Source organism: Watersipora subatra, chromosome 3 (genome assembly GCF_963576615.1).
Source record: "Watersipora subatra chromosome 3, tzWatSuba1.1, whole genome shotgun sequence".
Lineage (NCBI taxonomy): Eukaryota > Metazoa > Bryozoa > Gymnolaemata > Cheilostomatida > Watersiporidae > Watersipora > Watersipora subatra.
The window spans coordinates 9,045,003-9,065,546 of record NC_088710.1 but is presented as its reverse complement, the minus strand read 5'-3'; the positions used below and the strand labels follow the sequence as shown (position 1 = coordinate 9,065,546).

General features: G+C 35.4%; 2 protein-coding genes across 2 annotated transcripts; one reads left to right on the top strand and one right to left on the bottom strand.

Annotated features, from left to right (window-relative positions):
• Window positions 1-465: 465 nt before the first annotated feature.
• LOC137389704 (putative tricarboxylate transport protein, mitochondrial) lies at window positions 466-16,204 on the bottom strand. The gene is made up of 9 exons (XM_068075780.1): window positions 16,158-16,204; window positions 15,680-15,848; window positions 13,602-13,812; window positions 8,701-8,786; window positions 6,147-6,284; window positions 3,619-3,722; window positions 3,315-3,431; window positions 2,749-2,822; window positions 466-1,288 (listed from the first exon to the last, which is right to left on the bottom strand). The coding sequence occupies exons 2-9, from the start codon at window positions 15,813-15,815 to the stop codon at window positions 1,174-1,176; spliced, it is 981 nt and encodes a 326-aa protein (XP_067931881.1). The 5' UTR covers window positions 15,816-15,848; window positions 16,158-16,204; the 3' UTR covers window positions 466-1,173.
• A 121-nt stretch (window positions 16,205-16,325) lies between these two features.
• Window positions 16,326-20,288, top strand: LOC137390311 (NADP-dependent oxidoreductase domain-containing protein 1-like). The gene is made up of 4 exons (XM_068076643.1): window positions 16,326-16,731; window positions 16,975-17,313; window positions 18,796-19,006; window positions 20,126-20,288. The coding sequence occupies exons 1-4, from the start codon at window positions 16,326-16,328 to the stop codon at window positions 20,286-20,288; spliced, it is 1,119 nt and encodes a 372-aa protein (XP_067932744.1).
• Window positions 20,289-20,544: the final 256 nt, after the last annotated feature.

Genomic DNA, 20,544 nt, shown 5'->3' with positions numbered 1-20,544 from the left:
TGAGGAGCACTATGGGACAGGCTCGTCTAAATAATCTTCTAATATTACTCATACATGTATATATAGAGATGTTGAAATAGATACAGAATCAGTTGTGAAAGATTTTTGCAAATGGACACATTGACAGAACAAGAGCTATTGCAATAAAGAAGTAATAGCTCTTTTTCTGTCAATGTTCCTTACAGAAATCTGTAGTGTCATGAGTTTTATATCGTTCGTTAAATAAAGAAAAGGTTTTGTCTTCCATGAACTATAAACAATATATTTATGTCAATTTTGATGCTTACAATCGATTGCATTTATGCATACTTTGAGAGTTGTTGATGCTTAAAAGGTCCAGAGCTTCAAGGCGCTGCCCCGAACCACGTTGGGGGCTTACACTGCCCGAAAACCCCATGTTTTCATAACTAGTGCCTAACATTAGCAGCCCCAACTTGCGACCAAGAAATACAGGCCTGGAATAAATCACTAGAGATCTGGTAACATTATATTATAAAGACATCCTCAAAATGACCAATAATCACTACGCACGTCATAATAATAATCACTATGCACTCCATAATAGTAATAACAAACCCTATGCACTTGATTAATAATAATAATCAACATGATACGCACTTCATAATAGTAGTAATAACAGTTACTATGCAATTCATATTTGACAAAAGACAATTTGAGTGCTAACCAATAGAGTGACTTTTAACAGGTCATCTGATTAAAGGCGTATTCTATGGTGTAGGTTATCTTCACATTGTACATAAGAGCGCAACTCCTAAGCTGCATTGACACAAAGGAAAAATGTAAGAAAGTCGTTGAAATAAATAAAACCATCTACACTAACCACCATTATACACTCAATAAAAATTGCAAAAACACTAAATGACAAATCTGGGAAGATAAAAAGTGTCAACCATATCCCAGAGAGCAGACGATAGAGTCCGTACAACAGTATATTGAATATCATGGACTAATTCATTAAATTAACTTGTCCATGGTTGTCATACGAGTTGCATGATTGGTGTCTCAGCATTGACACAAACTCCTAATGAAATATGAAAAGGTGACTAATAAAAGAAAGAGAGACATTGTGGCTTGCTGCTGTTTGAGAATCACAGGTGACAGAGATTGTTCAATCAAATGTTAGCCTCTGTTCTACAATTATGTATCGCATGCTTATTCTGTGACCCAGACTTTGTTGAAAAGCTCCATAAAACTGTCGTAGATCATAAAAGTAATAGCTACATCTAGACAGACTCTGCTCAGCCTTGGTACCGTTCCCTTGTAAAACCTGCAAATGAAACAATATTTCTCCATAAGTTCCAAGGCTATGATCTGAAAAATGGTTACGAAAATGAGCAACAAAACATTCAAATTCACAACAGTTTTATATTACATAAGAATTAGCAACAAAATGCAACAAAAACTTAAAGACGGGCTTATGCAAACTATTTATCAATCTTCAAACCCTGACCTCATGTGTACACAGTGATTACCTCCCACCATAACTGTACTTGACAAGAATTGACTGAGATACAGATGACCCGGGTAGAAATGACCAATAGCAAACCGAGATACAGATGAGCGGAGTAGAAATGACCAATAGCAAACCGAGACACAGATGAGCCGGGTAGAAATGGCCAATAGCAAACTGAGATACAGATGAGCGGGGTAGAAATGGCCAATAGCAAACTGAAATACAGATGAGCGGGGTAGAAATGACCAATAGCAAACTGAAATACAGATGAGCGGGGTAGAAATGACCAATAGCAAACCGAGATACAGATGAGCGGGGTAGAAATGACCAATGGCGAACCGAGATACAGATGAGCGGGGTAGAAATGGCCAATAGCAAACCGAAATACAGATGAGCGGGGTAGAAATGACCAATAGCAAACCGAGATACAGATGAGCGGGGTAGAAATGGCCAATAGCAAACCGAGATACAGATGAGCGGGGTAGAAATGGCCAATAGCAAACCGAGATACAGATGAGCGGGGAGGAAATGACCAATAGCAAACCGAGATACAGATGAGCAGGGTAGAAATGACCAATAGCAAATCGAGATACAGATGAGGGGGTAGAAATGATCAATAGCAAACCGAGATACAGATGAGCGGGGTAGAAATGACCAATAGCAAATCGAGATACAGATGAGGGGGTAGAAATGATCAATAGCAAACCGGGATACAGATGAGCGGGGTAGAAATGACCAATAGCAAATCGAGATACAGATGAGGGGGTAGAAATGATCAATAGCAAACCGAGATACAGATGAGCGGGGTAGAAATGACCAATAGCAAATCGAGATACAGATGAGGGGGTAGAAATGATCAATAGCAAACCGAGATACAGATGAGGGGGTAGAAATGACCAATAGCAAACCGAGATACAGATGAGCGGGGTAGAAATGACCAATAGCAAATCGAGCTTGATAACTAATTGTAAAAAGAAAATGAACATTAACCTTTTATTATCATTGGCTGTGCCATATTACGTACTACTGGCAAAAACCGAAAGTGTGTACTACGTTACTAATAGCCAACCTTAAAGCGAGAAGCGCACTCAAACTTGTGGTTTCTTAAGAGATTAAACTACAAATGTTACTAGTTAAAACCCGTCAATTTATCTAAAGATGTCTCCAGCTCCACAGACATCAACACTCAGTTGTACATGTCTGAGCCTAATATTTAAATTAAAAAAAACTAGTCTCTAATCACGAAATCTCATAAACGTGAATAAGAGACGTACGCCCGAGGCCCTTCATTCTTGAATATCTGCACAGCACAGTCCCATGTGTTCTTGTACTTGCTGGCCTCCAGTCCCTGCAGCATATGACAATGCATTACTTAGAAAGGGCTGTAAAAAGAGAGGTAAAATTGTGCTTGAAAGCTGGAGTAATATTGTGAGAAATACAATGTATAAAAAACACACTAAGAATGACTGTGTAGGAGTGGCAAAAAAGACAGATGAGGAGGCTACATCATAAAGATGAATATGGGAAACACTTGATTATATTGTGGTAGATTAATACTAGTTACACTACAGCTTATGTCAGGTGAGCTGCAGGTAATGTCACCTCACCCGCAGTTAATGTCAGCTCACCTGAAGTTAATGTCAGCTCACCAGAAGTTAATGTCAGCTCAACCGCATTATTGTCAGCTCACCTGCTGTTTATGTCAATTTACATGCAGTTTACATGACAGTAACAGTATTACATGTTGTTAATGTCAGCTCACCTAATATTGTCAGTTCACCTGCAATTAACCTCAGCTCACTTACCACTGTCAGCTCAGCTGCCGTTAATGATAACTCACCTGCATCCTCGTTTTCACCACATCGATAGGAGTATTTCCATAGACTGAACATGCTCCAGCCAGAGCTCCGAAGCAGCCAACGATAGGCTTAGGAATCTTTTTGTTTGAATCACCATCCTTCAACAGAGTTAAAACGATTCTAAATGTCAGTTAAATTAGTGTTTTCATTTTAAGCTTTTATTTCAATAAAAGTTGAATACAAGAAGCAGATGTTAGAACAATTGAAGTACATGTTTATCCTCACATAGACGGGATAACTCTATAAATTTTTGCCCAACACAAGAGAAGATAATTTCATGTTTACCTTGTACCATTCCTTACAGGACTCTACCACAAAGAACCTGATGGCCTGATTGGTGCCTTGTTTGAGCATGGTTGCTGTGAGTCCCTTGTATAATCCACCAACTCCTGCAACATACATACAGTATTAGTTTTCTAAGTGGCTGTGCTTGTTTGGGAGTTGTTTTTCCAAGTAAATTTACAGGTCATAAATGTATGGCATTCTATGACAGAAATGGCATCCTATAAATAGGCTATCTCAAGCCAGTCCTCTTTAGGTCATAGGCCAACTGGAAATCGCTCACTTTTAGAGACGAATAGTTTTTTTTTTCAAATGAAAAAGAAAGATTCTAGGCAGAGTATATAGCAGCAGTTTACAAACAAAACATTTTCTTCCAAAATAGGCATGCATCTGGCCTTTTTCATACGTGATAGCATGACATAAAACAGGTAAATTAGCAAACCATTTGAGCAGTGTGCTTGGGAAAACACTAAAGAAGCGGGTGACAGTTAAAAAAAAAGACAACTCACAATCCTAGCAGCAACGCGCTAGTGCAATCTGTTTAGAGTGATTACAATTATATAATTCAAAATTTAATAAAAACCATTAAAATAAAAGCTTTTGATGCAGCTCAATAGTGTAACAATACAAATAATCATTTGCATCAGAGCTAGAAAAAGCTGTCTAGATAAAACTTAAAGGTTGACTTGCAACAAGACTCACATTACAGTTATTTGGTATAAAAAGGTTCATCATGTCTTACTCTGCTGTGTTGTAGGTGCAAAATATGTGGAAATGTGATTACAAGCTCTAAAAAGGTCAAAAATGAACAGTTAATCGGTGCCATCACAGAACTGCTGTAGATTAGAATCCCGTTCCAAAACGGCTCAAATGTGATGTAGTTGAACACGATGGCTTCTGTTTACACTTTCATGCAGCCTAATTCGTCGAAAAATTTTCACAAATATACTTCCTGCATTCAATAAAACCATGTCTATGTCCTTACGCATCTATTTCATCATCGTTGTAATGCTGTCATTTTGAGCACAGATATCTCAAAACACACTGTGAAAATTTGTTTAGTTTTGTAACATCAACTCAAAGGAGTGCATATCATCCTCTGATAAACATAACGAGCTTGTTGGTCACCTGTGATAGTCGAAAAATGCTGCAGAAATTATTCGCGCTGTATGGTAGGAAGTATGGGTCACATGATCAGATTACGGCTAGACGATTAGACCAAGCCGAAACAAAACTGTAAAGTAGCGAGCATCTATATTTAATACGGGCTTTCCGGTAAAACCCCGAAGTGTTTGTCATAAACTAGCGCTACGAAAAGTTTTATATTGAGCCTTTTATTGGCCCTTCGATTCACGTGTCAAAACAATAACAAAATTGATTGACTACGTCAGAGAAATAAACTGATTCCAATCTACAGCGGTTTCGTGATCGCGGCGATTAATTGTTCTTTTTTTGAGCTTTCAAGAGCTTGTAATCACATTTCCACATATTTTGTACCTACAACACAGCAGAGTAAGACACAGCGAACCTTTTGATACCAAATAACTGTAAAGTGGATTTTGTTGTAAGTCAACCTTTAACAAGTAAATAAAGGAATAATGTTAGAGACTGTTTCCAAAGTACATAGGAATAATCTTCTTCAAATATTGCCAAGAAGATAAAATAAGTGTTAAAGATCTGCAATTACATGTATTTACTAAACAATGAGTGAGCCCTCGCTCCTGCACCCCTGTTTTTGGCAGAACTTAAGCTAGCACAATTATTCTCCTCTATCATTGACCGTCCTTGACTTGATTGACAGTATAATGATCTCTATTAGTCCTTCACAAATATTTCTATTTTTCTAAAGTATATTGACCTTTGCAATCTTCTAAAAAGTAAGAATGGATTTGACCTTCAATAAGCAATCCTTTACAGTTTGTTACACTTTATGACAACGTAATGGGTTGGTAATGATATACTGACAGTCTATACAGCATGCACAACTCCAGGAGAGGGATGAGCAGAAGAAACAAGAAGAAATGCTCAAGTGAATCTTAAAAAAGCAGGAATATCACATCAAGTTTCTCGCTCTGGAACATACTATGATACCTCAACTTAACTTCATTCTATGACCTTGACCTTGCTCATATAGCGACAACAATATTTATCCAACATAATGTGATCATGAACGGCATACTATTTACAATCTATGTTAAGAATAATCTGTTCTCTTAACCAGAATGAATTTTAAGTCTTACTATTTTGCTAGTAAACATTTGAGCAGTCCAAAGGTCACTAAGTCACATGACCTGAAAAATCACATGACCTGCATAGAAAGTCTGATCAAAACTCAGCGACATGAAAAAATAAGAACTTTTTTAAAAACCTGCTAGATCAAATTTAATTATGTCAGCATGATGAATATATTTGATTTAGTTGTAGTTTGTATTTCATATAAAGCATATATTAACACGTCAACATCATGAGATATCACTGTATTTCACGGTTGTGCTTGCAGTCTAAATTTGATACACCTGAAATCCACCTACCAGACTCCTTGGCAATAACACCAACTCCATGGAAAAACCCTTTGAATCTTGGTTGTGCACGATTTCTATCATCAATAAACTTAACCTTGATGGTCTCCATGGGTGTTACGGCAAATATCGCTTCACAGACACCAGCACCTGCATGATACAGCCAGTGAGTGACATATGTACAACACCAAGTATGAATGATGCTATCTATGAGAGACACCTGCATGATACTGCCTATGAGCAAGACCTACATAATGCTAACTGTAAGTGACACTTGTGTGACACTGTGAATGAACCCCCACATGTGAATGACACTGTGTGGCACTTTGAGTGACACTTGTGTGGCACTTTGAGTGACCTTGTGTGACACTGTGAATGACACCCGTGTGACTCTGTGAACCTGGTCTTAATGTACTAGCATGTCAAGCTAGCTTCAACCTAAAACACATCATCTTCACACTAGGTAATACTGCAAAGAAAACTTTTTGCTAAGTCAAAGACAAAATTTAGAGCATACATAAGCAATTAACTAAGCAAGCGTACTGAAAGCTTCTGTATAAAATAACCATAGTATAAGTATAACCATAGTGTAAGTATAAATACTTAACGAGCCTACAGCATTGGTGAATATATTAGTAATAAGATGCTTTGTGGTATTTATTTATAGAGAATATAATAGCATAATGGTGTTCATAAAAATAACTGAAACATTGAAAGAAAGAAAAAATGAATAACGAAAAAGTTGATGGCGAAGACCAAATTAGGTCTATATTTAAATAATGCATATTAATAATAATAATGCATATTAATAATAATAATAATGCATATTTGCGTGTAAAAGCAAATTTCGATGAATCTGAGAAGCAAAATGTAAAAATGAGAATTCTCTTCGTGTTTAACAAGTTCTGACAGATTTTATAACGAGGATCAGTGCTTGCCGCGGCACCAGTCCCTTCCTGTCAGCAAATATAATCTTAGATATATAGTTATCATCTACTGTAGATGGTGTGTATTAAACCCACCACCACCTTTGAGTATTAGTTTTAAGTTGAACTTGTAATAAACTCATTCTTAAAAACTCTGTTAGAAATAATGCTTGTCCTCATCATCATTGCATGAATAAAATAATAAAATTAGGAATTTTAGAATAATCTCCTCTGATTTAAAAGCAAAGAGAAAATCACTTTAAAACATAATATGGATAAATTTGATGTGGATGTCATGCTTCCACCTTGACACTTTTTAGCTTGAAACATTCGTATCAAGCAAAATTGTAAATTTCCGGCTCGTTCCATTAAGAGTAAGAATAATAACTATTAAGTGGTTAAATTTATTTACTTTGCTAAACCTTACGTAATTAGCCAAAATCCAAAAACTACTATAACTTGATGTTGAATATATTTCCATTTATAACCACTTATTCCCATATTTGAAATTTGATAGACCAGTGCTACAGTTATTTTAAGTGTGATTGACCAATTAGAAAGGTAGATATTTATAACCCACCAATGAAATAGCTAGCTAATTACAACCAACCAGTTGTATGCTAAAGCATCTGAACAAGACAGAAAAAAACGAGATAATATTTGATCGTAAAGTGCAATTATTTTAATCACTACTTGAGACAGTAGTCATGTTTTAAAACATTTTAGTCAGTTACAAAAAGCTGATGCTTCAAATGATCTGAAATTTGATGATTTTATTTAAAGGACTCTGCCGAATGCCATATTGTAAAGCCTAAACACAGAAAGGAATAACCTGAAAACTTGAATTTGTTGCCCCTTGGGTTAAGAGCGACGCACGCACTCTATATCATCTCACTTCCTCTCTGGGGTCTTGGAAATGTACGGAACGCCAGACTTAACTGCTTTGGAATCTTATCGTAGTTCTGATAATGTTTCATAACCAAACTTAGTGGCAGTCATTTTCAAAGATTTGGTCCACTGTCGTAAGGTTGCCACATATTTGCATGCTGACTTTTTAAGAAAAGTTATGTTAATTTCCACAAGTCATTTCTATTTGTCTCCTTGTTTGAAAGCTTGTGACAGTTAAAAAGGAAAGACAACTCACAATCCTAGCAGCAACACGCTGATGCAATTTGTTTAGTGTGATTCTAATTATATAATTCAATATTAAATATAAACATTGACATAAACACTTCTGACGAATCAGTGGTGAACCATTTGCATCAGAGCAAGCAAAATCTGTATTCCTTATGGTTTTAGTTTTTTTGAAATCCTGCATGATGTACGCTAACCTTCTGCACATAGACACGACATTGGTTACCCATAATTGAAGTAGTTATGATAAAGTTAAAAGCAAAAAACTGATATTAGACACAGATTTTGCGCTCCAAGTTCACATGTTATTGTAGGAAGGAGAAGTTGTAATGATACACCACAAACGCTTTTTATTAGTGTTTAGTTGCTAGCTACTCCACTTTGACACTTTGTGAAGTTGTTTAGGCTGGAAACTACACAAAGCTCTGAAGACTTAATAAGGTGATCAGCAAATCAGAAAGTTGTAACATACTAGTGTGATCAAGTATTAAAGGTGTAACCCTTACCTAAGCCACACAAGAGTTTCTTCTGAGAAGAGAGGTTGCCTGTATGATCTACACTTCGTTTCTTAAATTCTTCGAATGATCCAAACCTAACCACAAGGTCAAAAAAAGCATACAACTCTATGTAACTATACAACTCTATGTAATTATACAACTCTATGCAACTATACAACTCTATGCAACTATACAACTCTATGCAACTACACAACTCTATGCAACTATACAGCTCTATGTAATTATACAACTCTATGTAATTATACAACCCTATGTAATTATACAACTCTATGCAACTATACAACTCTATACAACTATACAACTCTATGTAATTATACAACTCTATGCAACTATACAACTCTATATAATTATACAACTCTATGTAGTTATACAACTCTATGCAACTATACAACTCTATGTAATTATACAACTCTATGTAATTATACAACTCTATGCAACTATACAACTCTATGCAACTATACAACTCTATGTAATTATACAACTCTATGCAACTATACAACTCTATGCAACTAGACAACTCTATGCCACAAGACAACTATAAAGTTGTTAACGTATGACAAGTGTATTTTTATTCTCGTTTTTAGAGCCCCCGTTGGCCATCTGGCCTGTGCCAGGTTGGACTAACTGTAACACGCCCCTTCTATGAGTAAAGGAAAAGGATCTTGAAGAATCCAGCTATGGAAAGGCTACCTATATCAATTTCGGCAAGTCATTTCTATTTCCCTAGATGACGGAAGGCTTGTGATAGTTAAAAAGGAAAGACAACTCACCAGCCTACTAGCAGCAAGCTGATGCAATCTGTTTATTGTGATTCTAATTACGTATATAACTCGGTAACTAATAAAAACCATTAACATAACAGCTTCTGACGCTGCTCAGCTCAACAACCTATGATAATCAGGAAGCATTATCTAAAGTAATCACACATGGCATTCAAATGAATGCACTAAATAGAATTATGTCAAACTATATGTAAAAATTAATTTATGTAAAACTAACGTTAATAAAGTAAAAACTCACAACAAATGAGGTATTTATTGTTACTTAACTTTAGAGTTTAGAGATACGAGAGGAGAAATATAGACTCAGCAATGCTTGGGTTCAGATGCAAAGAAAGGAATAGAAATACACAACATACTACCAATGATATACAGCCCCCATATGGGGGCTGTATATCATTGATTAAACTAACTTATCTGACACATTTTATTACGTTTTTTTCATCTTACTTTAATAAGTTTCTTTATTTTTACTTACAACTCTATATTGTTTGTTCAAATGTCATACGTTGAAAATGCCATTGAGTATATTAGTCAAATGGTTGGTCAAATTTAATCTCGTACGCTGGAAAATTCACGGGCAGAATGTAATCAGTAAATGTTTAACTGTATATAACAGTTTAATTATAGCCAATTTAGCTATAAAAAGAAATTTAAATATTGTTTTCTGAAAGAACAGCCAAATATAATTACAGTAGATTGCTCTAAGTCAGTTTACAAAAGTAATATTAAAGGGTAATTATTAAAGTCTATGACGGTGGCTGACAAAAGATAAGTACACTATCTAACCCTCTACTAATTTATACTGCTCCATTCTATGTTGAGCACTGCGATTTTATTTCTAGATATGATAAATTTCAATATATATAAACATATATATATAATATACAATATATATATATATAAAAGAGTGTGTATAAAAAATTACTGTTGCTGCAGAAGCTATCCATCAAAATTTTGAATACACCGGCACTGGTACCTCTCAATAGTCGATGCTGGGACAGACATAAAAATGAGATATCAAAATTAAATGCATCGGTGAAAGTATACATTGCCTGACTGAGCCTAGAGAGGATGTAGAGACAACTCCTACTCAAGAATGTCTATGTGAACCTTTTTGTTTTACAATTTCTAGTGAATGCCCTTACAATAAACAGAAATTGAAGATTTAAATTATGTCGTTACAATTGCACTGGAACATTAGAAATTGAAATGACACAATTTAAAATTACAAATAAAAAATGAATAATGGATTTTAAAATGGCTTCTTGAAAAATTTTTAAAATATATAGCTTTAATCGCACTAAGGATGCCATAGATATGCTAAATGGGCCTTGGCCTTGTGGTTATTTGCGTGTGTTTGCATAATAGCAATCGTCGCGAGTTTAACTCCGTTGAATTCCGATACGATGGGAATTTCCCATTTGCTAGATTTTAATTGCTATAGCTGGACACAGCGACGACAGAAAATAAAAGACAAACATTGAGATATATAGATAAAAGGTATATTAGGAAACACAACTTCTGACAAACATTGAGATATATAGATAAAAGGTATATAAGGAAACACAACTTCTGACAAACAATGAGATATATAGACAAAAGGTATATAAGGAAACACAACTTCTGACAAACAATGAGATATATAGATAAAAGGTATATAAGGAAACACAACTTCTGAAAATAAGCATAAAGATGAACTTATCCAAAGTTTTAGTATATTTTATCAGAAAGTTTTTATCAGGTTTTTTTACCATTTGAAATTGTTTTTGATATTTGAGATGGTCCGACTGCCAGGATGTTTCAAGATTAAAATAAAAAAAACTTAATTACAGTTAGAACGCTCAAAAGAAAAACACGTGTGAAATGAAGTCACTAGTTGCTACCGTTGATATCGGCTATTGCAATCAAGTCACATCATTACGCGTCTCCGTTCTGTCTGCCTCTTTGCAACTATAGACGTCATAATCTGACTGCCAGGATGTTTCAAAATTAAAATTGATAAACTTGATCGCGGTTAAAATAATCAGAAGAAAAATATGTCTCCAAAAAATGACATCACTAGTTCCGATTGTTGCTATAGTTGATATCGACTGTTGCGTTCAAGTTGTAGCATTACTTTATTCTACACAACTATGGACGTCATAGTCGCTTGATCAAAGTGTTGTAACTTGTAACAGCAATCAAGTTTTGTCGATTTTAATTTTAAAATATCCTGGCAGTCAGATCACCTCAGACATCAAATATAATAGCAAATAATAGAAAAATATCTATACTTTCTGATAAAATCTACTAAAATTTTGAGGAAGTTCATCTTCTTCAAGTCCCTCATTTTCAGGATGATGTAATGACAAACTGGCATATTTAGAGACAAAGCACTGATGAGCTTTTCAAACGTCAAACTCCAAAGCCATTAGTAGGTCTTAGAAACTTCCAGAAAATCAAATTAAATCAAGAAAGTTTGGTCTAATTGTAATATATTGATTCCGAGTAATGTTTCACTAACTACCTGTCTAGCATCAACAGAGAAGGCAGATCATAGATACTAATCGATAAAGAGCAAGTTACTCCCTCAATTTACGCTGAATACAGTAGAAAATCTACTTAAGAAATTTATATGTTCCTGAAGACGTACACAGAAAATTTTGTAAATATATAAATTCCCGTTCCAAGCCCTTACAAAACTTCGACATATTTGTGTATAAATTAAAAATAAATAAAACCTATAACAAGTAGATGTAAGAATTATATTACTGCATAATAAATAAAAAAGCACACATAAAAATAGTTAAGAACAAATAATAAAATGAATATGAAATAATGGATAACAACTCTGAGCGGTATGTTTGTTGACTTACATTTAGCCGATAAGGATAGGCGTTCACGAAACTTTGCCAGCCACTAAAACTGAGTGACATGCATGATACCCACGGAAAAAAATGGGCCAATAGGATGACAAAACTCTGACAGGCCACTTTAAAACTAAGCTGCCATCCCTATATATGGCCAGCAGTGCATTTCGTATCCACATACATCCTTCGTAAGTAGGAGTAATATTTTTGTGAAGATATTTTTCGACTTAAAAATTTCGTATGCAAGTCGTTAGTTACAAAAGTTTTTAACGTTATTTCAAAACCACCAGTCAATAGCAACAACACCGTATTCTTGTGACAGTAGAGCTTATTAAAGTTGAATGGATTTCATGCACTAGGTATAAACGTACAAACAGGAGGGGGGGTAATCTATCCAGCCCTTCTCTGTATCTATCACCATTGCTAGCGTCTAGCTATTGATCACGCGACATAATCAAATTACTCGACACGCATGTCTCAACCAATCATATACAACAAAATCTTACATAGTGCATAGCAAACAATGCGGTCAGCATGCACATATGGTACCATGTAGATATAGCCATATGGCCTCATCAAAACGCACTCGTAAACAAGGTAGAGAGAAATATGTTAGGGTTTGGCTGACAGTTCCGCATAATACAAGAGTGAGTAGATATCAAGACAATCAAGCTAGCCAGAAATAATAAAGTTAATATCGCTAATAGTGGGCGGTAAAGAGACAACTCTAGTTAGATTTTTAGCCTGACACTAAGGCCAGTTCAGCCATCTCCACCTCATATCATGTTATCAAGATGACAATGGCTAGAATTTTGTGCTTTTAGAGAAAATTAAAAAAAAAGCTATATTTTCATCTCACAGATTCTAAATACGATTATTCTAAATATAGTTACTAGCAAGAAAACCAATAGTTAAATTTTATGAAGCAATCTATTGGAAGCTTTTGATGTAATAATTTATCAACGATCACACAACTCCTGCGAATTCAAAGAATGGCATGAGTGCAGACCATAGCAAAGTGTGTGTGTGTTTTTTAAGAGACAACTAATCTTAGCATTGTTCCTATCTCCGCTAGCCAGGACTAGTTTATGACATTTTTGTGGTTTTGCAATCCGAGTCTAAGATCTTCATAGCTTATGATCTCTAACACAGCGCTAGAATTGCATAAGCCTGGTAGTTCTGGTAAAACCTGGACATACATGTATCTCCTTGTCAATCATTGTGTTCCAGTCATTGCGCTAGCTTACATATGTCTCACCTAACAGCAGACTTTGGAATGGATCCATAGAGAAGCACTGTTAGACCTCTATATAGCCCGAGAACTCCATGCGCCCTCACTGTCTGTCGGACACAGTCTACGATTCCACTATACTTTCTCGTTGCACCAGTTTTCTGGTCAAGCTGTAGTTGAGTCTTCACAAACTCAGTAGGAAATGTGATGCATATTTCGATACCACCCGTCAGACCTCCTGTATCAGTGAAAGAATGGAGGCTATATACTGGCACTTTTCTGTGGCATTTCTAGGAGATGCTCATCCATCACATGACCTGTCCATACATTTATCAACTAAATGATTTCAAGGCTATTAATAGAATGTCTTATGTAACCGCTTAGACATAAGTTGGGACATGTGCGCTTGGAGACTTAAGAATGCAGACCGAAGCACAACAACAAAACAGATCCTTTTATGATGAATGATCCATCTCAGAGAGAAGAAGAGGTTTCCGGAAGACTGATCAGGTGAGAGAAGAATAAAAAGAGAAAAAGGAATGATGCAATATGCATGCAAATTTCCCAACTCCATAAATAATTAAACATAGATGATGGCAAAACATTTGACATGATAAACAACATCCACGGCCAAGTGATGAAATCCTATGACATCAACACAACAGTGAAAACAGTTCCTATTACTAGCAAAACCTCCATTGCAAATGACATAGCCAATCAATTATTCAAGTAAAACGCAACCAACTCAGGATATCTGAACAACCAAATAGACCATGTCACTACAATTAATGATCTAATCAGGCATGTAAACCTGAACATATGAACTTGCTGATTCAGAATGCATTGATAGCAATTGAACTCAATTTACGTTCAAGTACGCAAACGAGAGAACATGGAACGGTACTGTCAGACAAAAAACCCTCAGCGATACAGTAAATGTTGATATGATAATATGTAGGCTAAAACAGCTCTGAAGTGCAATAAACCACCATATTACTCATTATTTCAGTATACTAATAGCAATTTATGTATTACGTGATGTAGCTTCTCGCTCACCCTGACAAAAAAAAATTAATCTTAGCCACTTTTGCCCTGACATCTATAATTTATAAAACATGAACATGAAAACATGACTACTTCCCTCATCTTCATTCATCTGCTTATTAATGTGATCACATCAATACAATAAATATAATAATTCATGCGATGCTTCAAGACCGCTACCTAAAAGGTATAACAAATAATATGTATTATTTAGCGTGTTTTTTCCACATAGCTAAATTATAGAACCCATCCACAGTCCTATAGAAGTATGACTAACATTATTAGCAACTGTGAACACTTTATATAATAAAATTGCATGCAATCCTTCCATCTTTTATGAAACCAAACCTGGTTGACATTAGACTGTTCACTTGGTATGGCAGTAGATATATTGTTGTTAGGCGCAGTTTTAATATAACAAGCAAACAACCACCAACCATAAACTATCATTTATCACATCAATATAATCATTATCATATCAACAAACCATCAAATTTCAAACTATCATTGTCCTCTGTGAAACAGTTCAAGAAAAAGGCTCAGAGTTTTCAGCTATTGCATATGCAGTATATTTATTTGTGTTACACTTCTCCTCACAAAAAATAAAAGAAATAAGTTCCTAAAAATGACTTACAAATGATGTTGTCAAGTGCCAATATATATTCAGTGTACACAGAGTCTGAAGACCCTGAAGTTCACCCTATTCTTCATATCTAGCGAGAACAAATCATGTAGCAGTTGTGAGAACTAGCTCTCATTAAATTTCTTATCTGACAAATCAAGGTCAAGCTTTTCTTAAGGTCTGCTAAGGTGAAAATTTGCTGTGGCTTACCACAATTACAGAAACCATTCAATGCAGTGGGCATCAGTGTTTCTTATTAGCTACAGCAACATTATGAGTGAGCAACCATACTACATGCTTTTGCACAAATCAGCATAGACACATGATTGAAAAAAAATTTAGTTTGCCCTTTCTTGATGACATGAAAACTTGTCCATCTAAAATTAATATTGCTAATTTAGTCAGATACTGATGTGAGAATACAGTAGCGGTTACCTACCTGCCACGATTCCTTTCAAACTTTTCTGTGACGGTAAAAAGCCTCCTGTTGTAGATGCAAGCATCTGCTCCGACGGTCGTTGAAAGGGATCTTTAAACGTGTTGGCATGTCTTTTTCCTGAAGTATCGTCGCTCATCTCTGTTCAAGTCTTATAGTAGGTAATTTTAACCTATCAATACTGAATAACATTAACAAATGCATTAAATTAATACATACCAAACGCCATTCGTGCTTATAGTGCATTCCTTTGCCAGCAAAACCATAAAATAATATAACAAACAAAAAGACAGCAATGTTTATCACATGTTCAACAGACAGTACAACATATAGGTTGACAATTCTTTAAACCTTTTTCTACTCATACACAAAACCTGAACAAATGATGAAGCTTATGTAGTCTCTTATCCCACAAACTGCCAAAAATTTGCAACCCAATAATAAAAATACGAAGTATCAAATTATGCAAAGTAAAAAATACCTTTCGCGGCCGGATTCTTCGTACAAACTTGCTTATTACTAACTGTGTAACGAAGTCGGATCGGATGTTGATACAGTTATAGACCGAAATCTATGTGCGTAAACCAATTGACACTAAAAACAGTGGGGCGAGGTCACGGTCAGCAAGTTGCTATGCATCAGTTTACAAATGGCGGCGAAGTTAAAAGCACTGTTGAATGCTCAGGAAAACAAGCATGATATCACAAGAAATCTACCTTCATTAACATTTGAAAGTGCGTTAGACGAAGAAGAACAACGCATCCTTTATCTGCGACAACAAAGCCATGCGCACACAACTTTAGTCTCGGCATCGTGTTCGTTTTTAGTTAGTATATTGAATGAAGTTCGACAAATTAGAGCAGATTTGGCAAAAACAAGTCAGCAAAGAAGAGCCATACAACTTCTCACAGCTGATACATTACCTAAAAATCCACTAAAAATTGGGTTAATTGGATGCGGTCGGTTAGGAAGTCACTTGGTTCACGCTTTATTGTCGTTTGGAGAGGTAAACCCAGCAGATATACAGATTTCGACAAGAAGGCCAGAAACTTTGAGTGAGTAGTTTTTTTTACATTAGAGAAGCTTACAAATACAAGTTAGTTTTTCTTTATTGCTGAGCTGTAAAATAAGTTGCTTTGCTATTCTTAGGCTATATCGTTAATGTGTTTCCCAAAGGTGGCTACAGTGTAATGACGTTTCGTCTTGCTCTATAACTTATATGGGTTTAGCTTGATTGCATAGGACTTTTATTGTGACCAAAACTAGACACGTGAGCAATATTCAAGTTGTGATTGTAGACACATTGAAAGAAAAAGGAGTGAGCGTAATTTACAACAACATTGAAGTGGCCTCCAAGGTTCACCTTCTCTTTGTTTGTGTTCTGCCATCTCAGCTCAACAAAGTGCTGGAAGAGATTTGCCAAAACCTTGATAAACAAACACTTGTCTACTGTTTAGTAAATCACACAACATCTCACCGATTGAAGCGACTACTGCAGTCGGTCAACATTTTTATACCAAGTTTTGTATTTGACAATTCGACTTCAAATGCTTGGAATAGCTGCATGAGTGTTGAGGAAGCATTAAAAGATGAGCAAATGGTTAGGAAATGCTGCCCTCTTTCTAATGAAGGAAAAGGTAATAAACTATTTTGTCAATTCGTGCACCAACTCAGTAGTTTGCAGTTAAACATGTAGTAATTTTATAAACGCCATTTTGTTGCCTACTGGAGTTATGTTTACAATCATGCATCTTGTTTATTACAACCAAAACTATCAAAATAGAACTAATAATGACTCAAGATAATGAATAAACTTTTAGCAGAGCTTGAGGCGCAACAGGTTAGCAGATGAAAGAATAATTGTATTTTTACTCAAGCACTGCAGTGAGGTTTTAAGAACTATCACACTGAGAGTTTATCTAAAGTGATGTTTTTTGCGTGTACAGCATAACATAGAGTTATTTGATTATGTAAAGAGATTTTTGTTCAAGTAGTTGTTAGATGCTTTTCAGATTAAAGCTAGACAAAAAGTTGGACCTTGAGTTTGTAGTACAGCATTTCACATAGTTGTTTTGGTTCAGTGTTACCAGATCACATTTGTCTTTAATGCTCCTCTACATCGCTCCTTTATTAACACAATTATATATAATTGCGTACGTATTACCAACAAGAACTCTGTAAAGGGTATTAATTTTATTCACGACATATAATCAATAAATTCTAAACTTATAGTCTATGATATTCAATTTTTATGTTTTTAAAACCCATGAGAAGAGATTTTTAACAAGTTTTTTTTGTTTCAGAGACAACACGATTTGGCCCAAATTCTTTGTCTAGCAACTGTATCTTACACCTTTTTGTGCTTGACTCTTCAAAAACAGTCAAAGGCAAACAATCCCTCAATAATATGTTTTTTATACATGTACATATCAAAGGATAAAACTAACAAGCTTTCGTGAAGACTGAGCAGTTTGAACTCAAAGAAGACAAATCTCAACTTTGAAACAAGTACTTTCATTAAAAGTCAATATACATGTAGCTAGTTTTTATTTCATACTAGCTGTGCCACCCGGCGTTGCCCGTGTAATAAAAGAGTCTTTGGACAGAAAATTGATTTGTATTTAACATATAACAACATTTGCCATTATAACTTTCAAAGTACATATCATGAGAGAAGTGTGTCATGTAGTTGAAATAAATTAGGAGAAAAATAAAAACAACTGTAAAGGTTTTAAAACTTTGTCAAACAACGGTGCCTTTCAAGCTAGTAGCCTGACATAGCTATTGCCAATGGAAAATTCCACTAAGCTAGTTAATTAGGTTAGGCTTCCAATGACGGTAAGCCATGACTTTGAGTCTGTATTGTTGTCCAGCTCAGCTGTTCTAATAATAGCTATAGCCGGAAAACCAACAGACGGACTTTGAAAAATATATATATAGATTAGCAACATATATCTGGCTAAGACAATGCTTATGAAACAGAACAAACACAATTAATCACCCCAATCTGAAGCCATTGTTAGTACTAATATTAGATATGAGAAAGGTTATTTGCTTACAGCATGTCATAACACTAAAAAAATCTGTAATTCATCTCACAAATAAATATTATGTTACAGGTTCTTGCGTTCATTTAACAGAAAAGTGGGTGGAGCTTGTTATTTGTGCGTTCATCAACCAATGCAGTGACCTTCAGCTTACCTCCAGAGATGCTCTTGATCTTCTTCATGGCATATGCATGGGTTTAGATAAACTTGAAAAAGGCACTGCCAATCGATTTGTGGAAAGAGATTTCATCATCAACTGGGACGATGACGATACTGAACCGAGGTGAATAATAGACTCAGTATTTTTAGACTCAGAACAGAATGTTAACGAGTGACTTTCATTCCTATTTGTCAGGTTTACTGACACCTGATCTGAATCAAAAACTTCTTTACCCAAATACGAACTGACAATCACTTAGCATTTCTAATGCTAAAAATTACAGTCTGAGATGAAATCAACTCTGTAATCGTTTTATATTTGTGATGTTGAAATATGTACTTGTTATAATTAGCTGGTGTCCATGACCATGATAACCGTTCTACATGGCACATACTGAGCCTAAGTTTAACCAAATACCTTTGCTTTAGTTCTACAATCACTTTTGATACTGACATTATGCCCTAATTGTTGTTTTATTATTCTGTAGTTCAACTACACCTGAACATGCTACTAGACTTACTGAAATACTCGACTTTTATAACAATTAAATACTAATTCAACGTGTAAATGTATCACTATCGGATGAATACTTCAAGAATCTGTTAATTAAATCTTTATCATTTTCAATTAGCTCCATTAGTTTATCTTTGAAAAATAACAGTAGCAAGCAACCCGGAGCTAAAAGACAAACTGTTGCTTCATGAGATGAAACAACGCATTTGTAACAACACCACAACCAAGTGCTACAATGGTACAAGTATGTCTACAAAATAGCCAAACTTATAGCCATCATAACCAAACATCTCGCCATCAGATGACTAAAACTCAATCTAATCGGAAGCATTTGCATAATTAGTGGGTGTAGTACGAGGAGCAGATGTAGTTCAGTGATCAGTAAGTTGGTGGTCTGGGTTACACAAGAACCATTTATGGTGGCAGGAAAGACCGCAATCACTCCTGTGCCAAATCAAACAAGCAAATGGTCACCCTAAACCCAATACCAGGAGAAAGACCATTTGCGGTGGCAACCCTAAACGGGAAAAGCTGAATGAAGTGGGTGTAATACAAAAATCTGTTAGTTGTGCAAACTCACATAAGATGTTGATGTTTATATTGTCACCCAAAGATGTAGGTTTTTTATAACACAAATTTACATAATTATAGAAATCTTTTCAATTATCTCAGAATGTGATTACCTCCTACAAAAGCGAGTTCAGCAGGCTTCTTCACATTTTATTACAGGCGATTTCCAAAGTTCGACTTGAGCAAGATCCACGAGAATGACTCTCATGTGATTAAGAAACTCAGAACAAGCCAAATACTCCAGGAAGGATTCACAAAGAAGTTTTTATCCGTTTTCCGCAGTCATGATGACGTGCACGAACAAACAGACGAACGAAATTAAAACACTTTTATATTATATGGTTTTATATTTCTACAATATTTGCCTCAAAAATTAAATTAAGTCATTGTTTCATGTTATTATGAAAAGATCGTGTCGAGACAACAGCAAGAAGTTTGTGTTTTTGTGATGAACATCTGCAGTTACTAGTCATCTCACTGACCACTCTCTCCATGTTAGCTCTAGACAGTTTGTGGATAAATCCATCTTTTCCCAAAGACAACAGCAATATTAAAGAATGGATAGGACTTGACAGGTC

What these genes read in the sequence shown, in the direction of transcription:
- LOC137390311 (XM_068076643.1), top strand. Translation starts at nt 16,326, where the DNA reads ATGGCGGCGAAGTTAAAAGCACTGTTGAATGCTCAGGAAAACAAGCAT. An exon ending in TCTTTCTAATGAAGGAAAAG is followed by an intron (nt 17,314 to 18,795) that starts GTAATAAACTAT and finishes ATTATGTTACAG; the next exon opens with GTTCTTGCGTTCATTTAACA. An exon ending in GATGACGATACTGAACCGAG is followed by an intron (nt 19,007 to 20,125) that starts GTGAATAATAGA and finishes ATTTTATTACAG; the next exon opens with GCGATTTCCAAAGTTCGACT.
- LOC137389704 (XM_068075780.1), bottom strand. Translation starts at nt 15,815, where the DNA reads ATGAGCGACGATACTTCAGGAAAAAGACATGCCAACACGTTTAAAGAT. An exon ending in TGGTGAAAACGAGGATGCAG is followed by an intron (nt 2,823 to 3,314) that starts GTGAGTTATCAT and finishes CATATGCTGCAG; the next exon opens with GGACTGGAGGCCAGCAAGTA. An exon ending in AAGAATGAAGGGCCTCGGGC is followed by an intron (nt 1,289 to 2,748) that starts GTACGTCTCTTA and finishes TTTCATTTGCAG; the next exon opens with GTTTTACAAGGGAACGGTAC.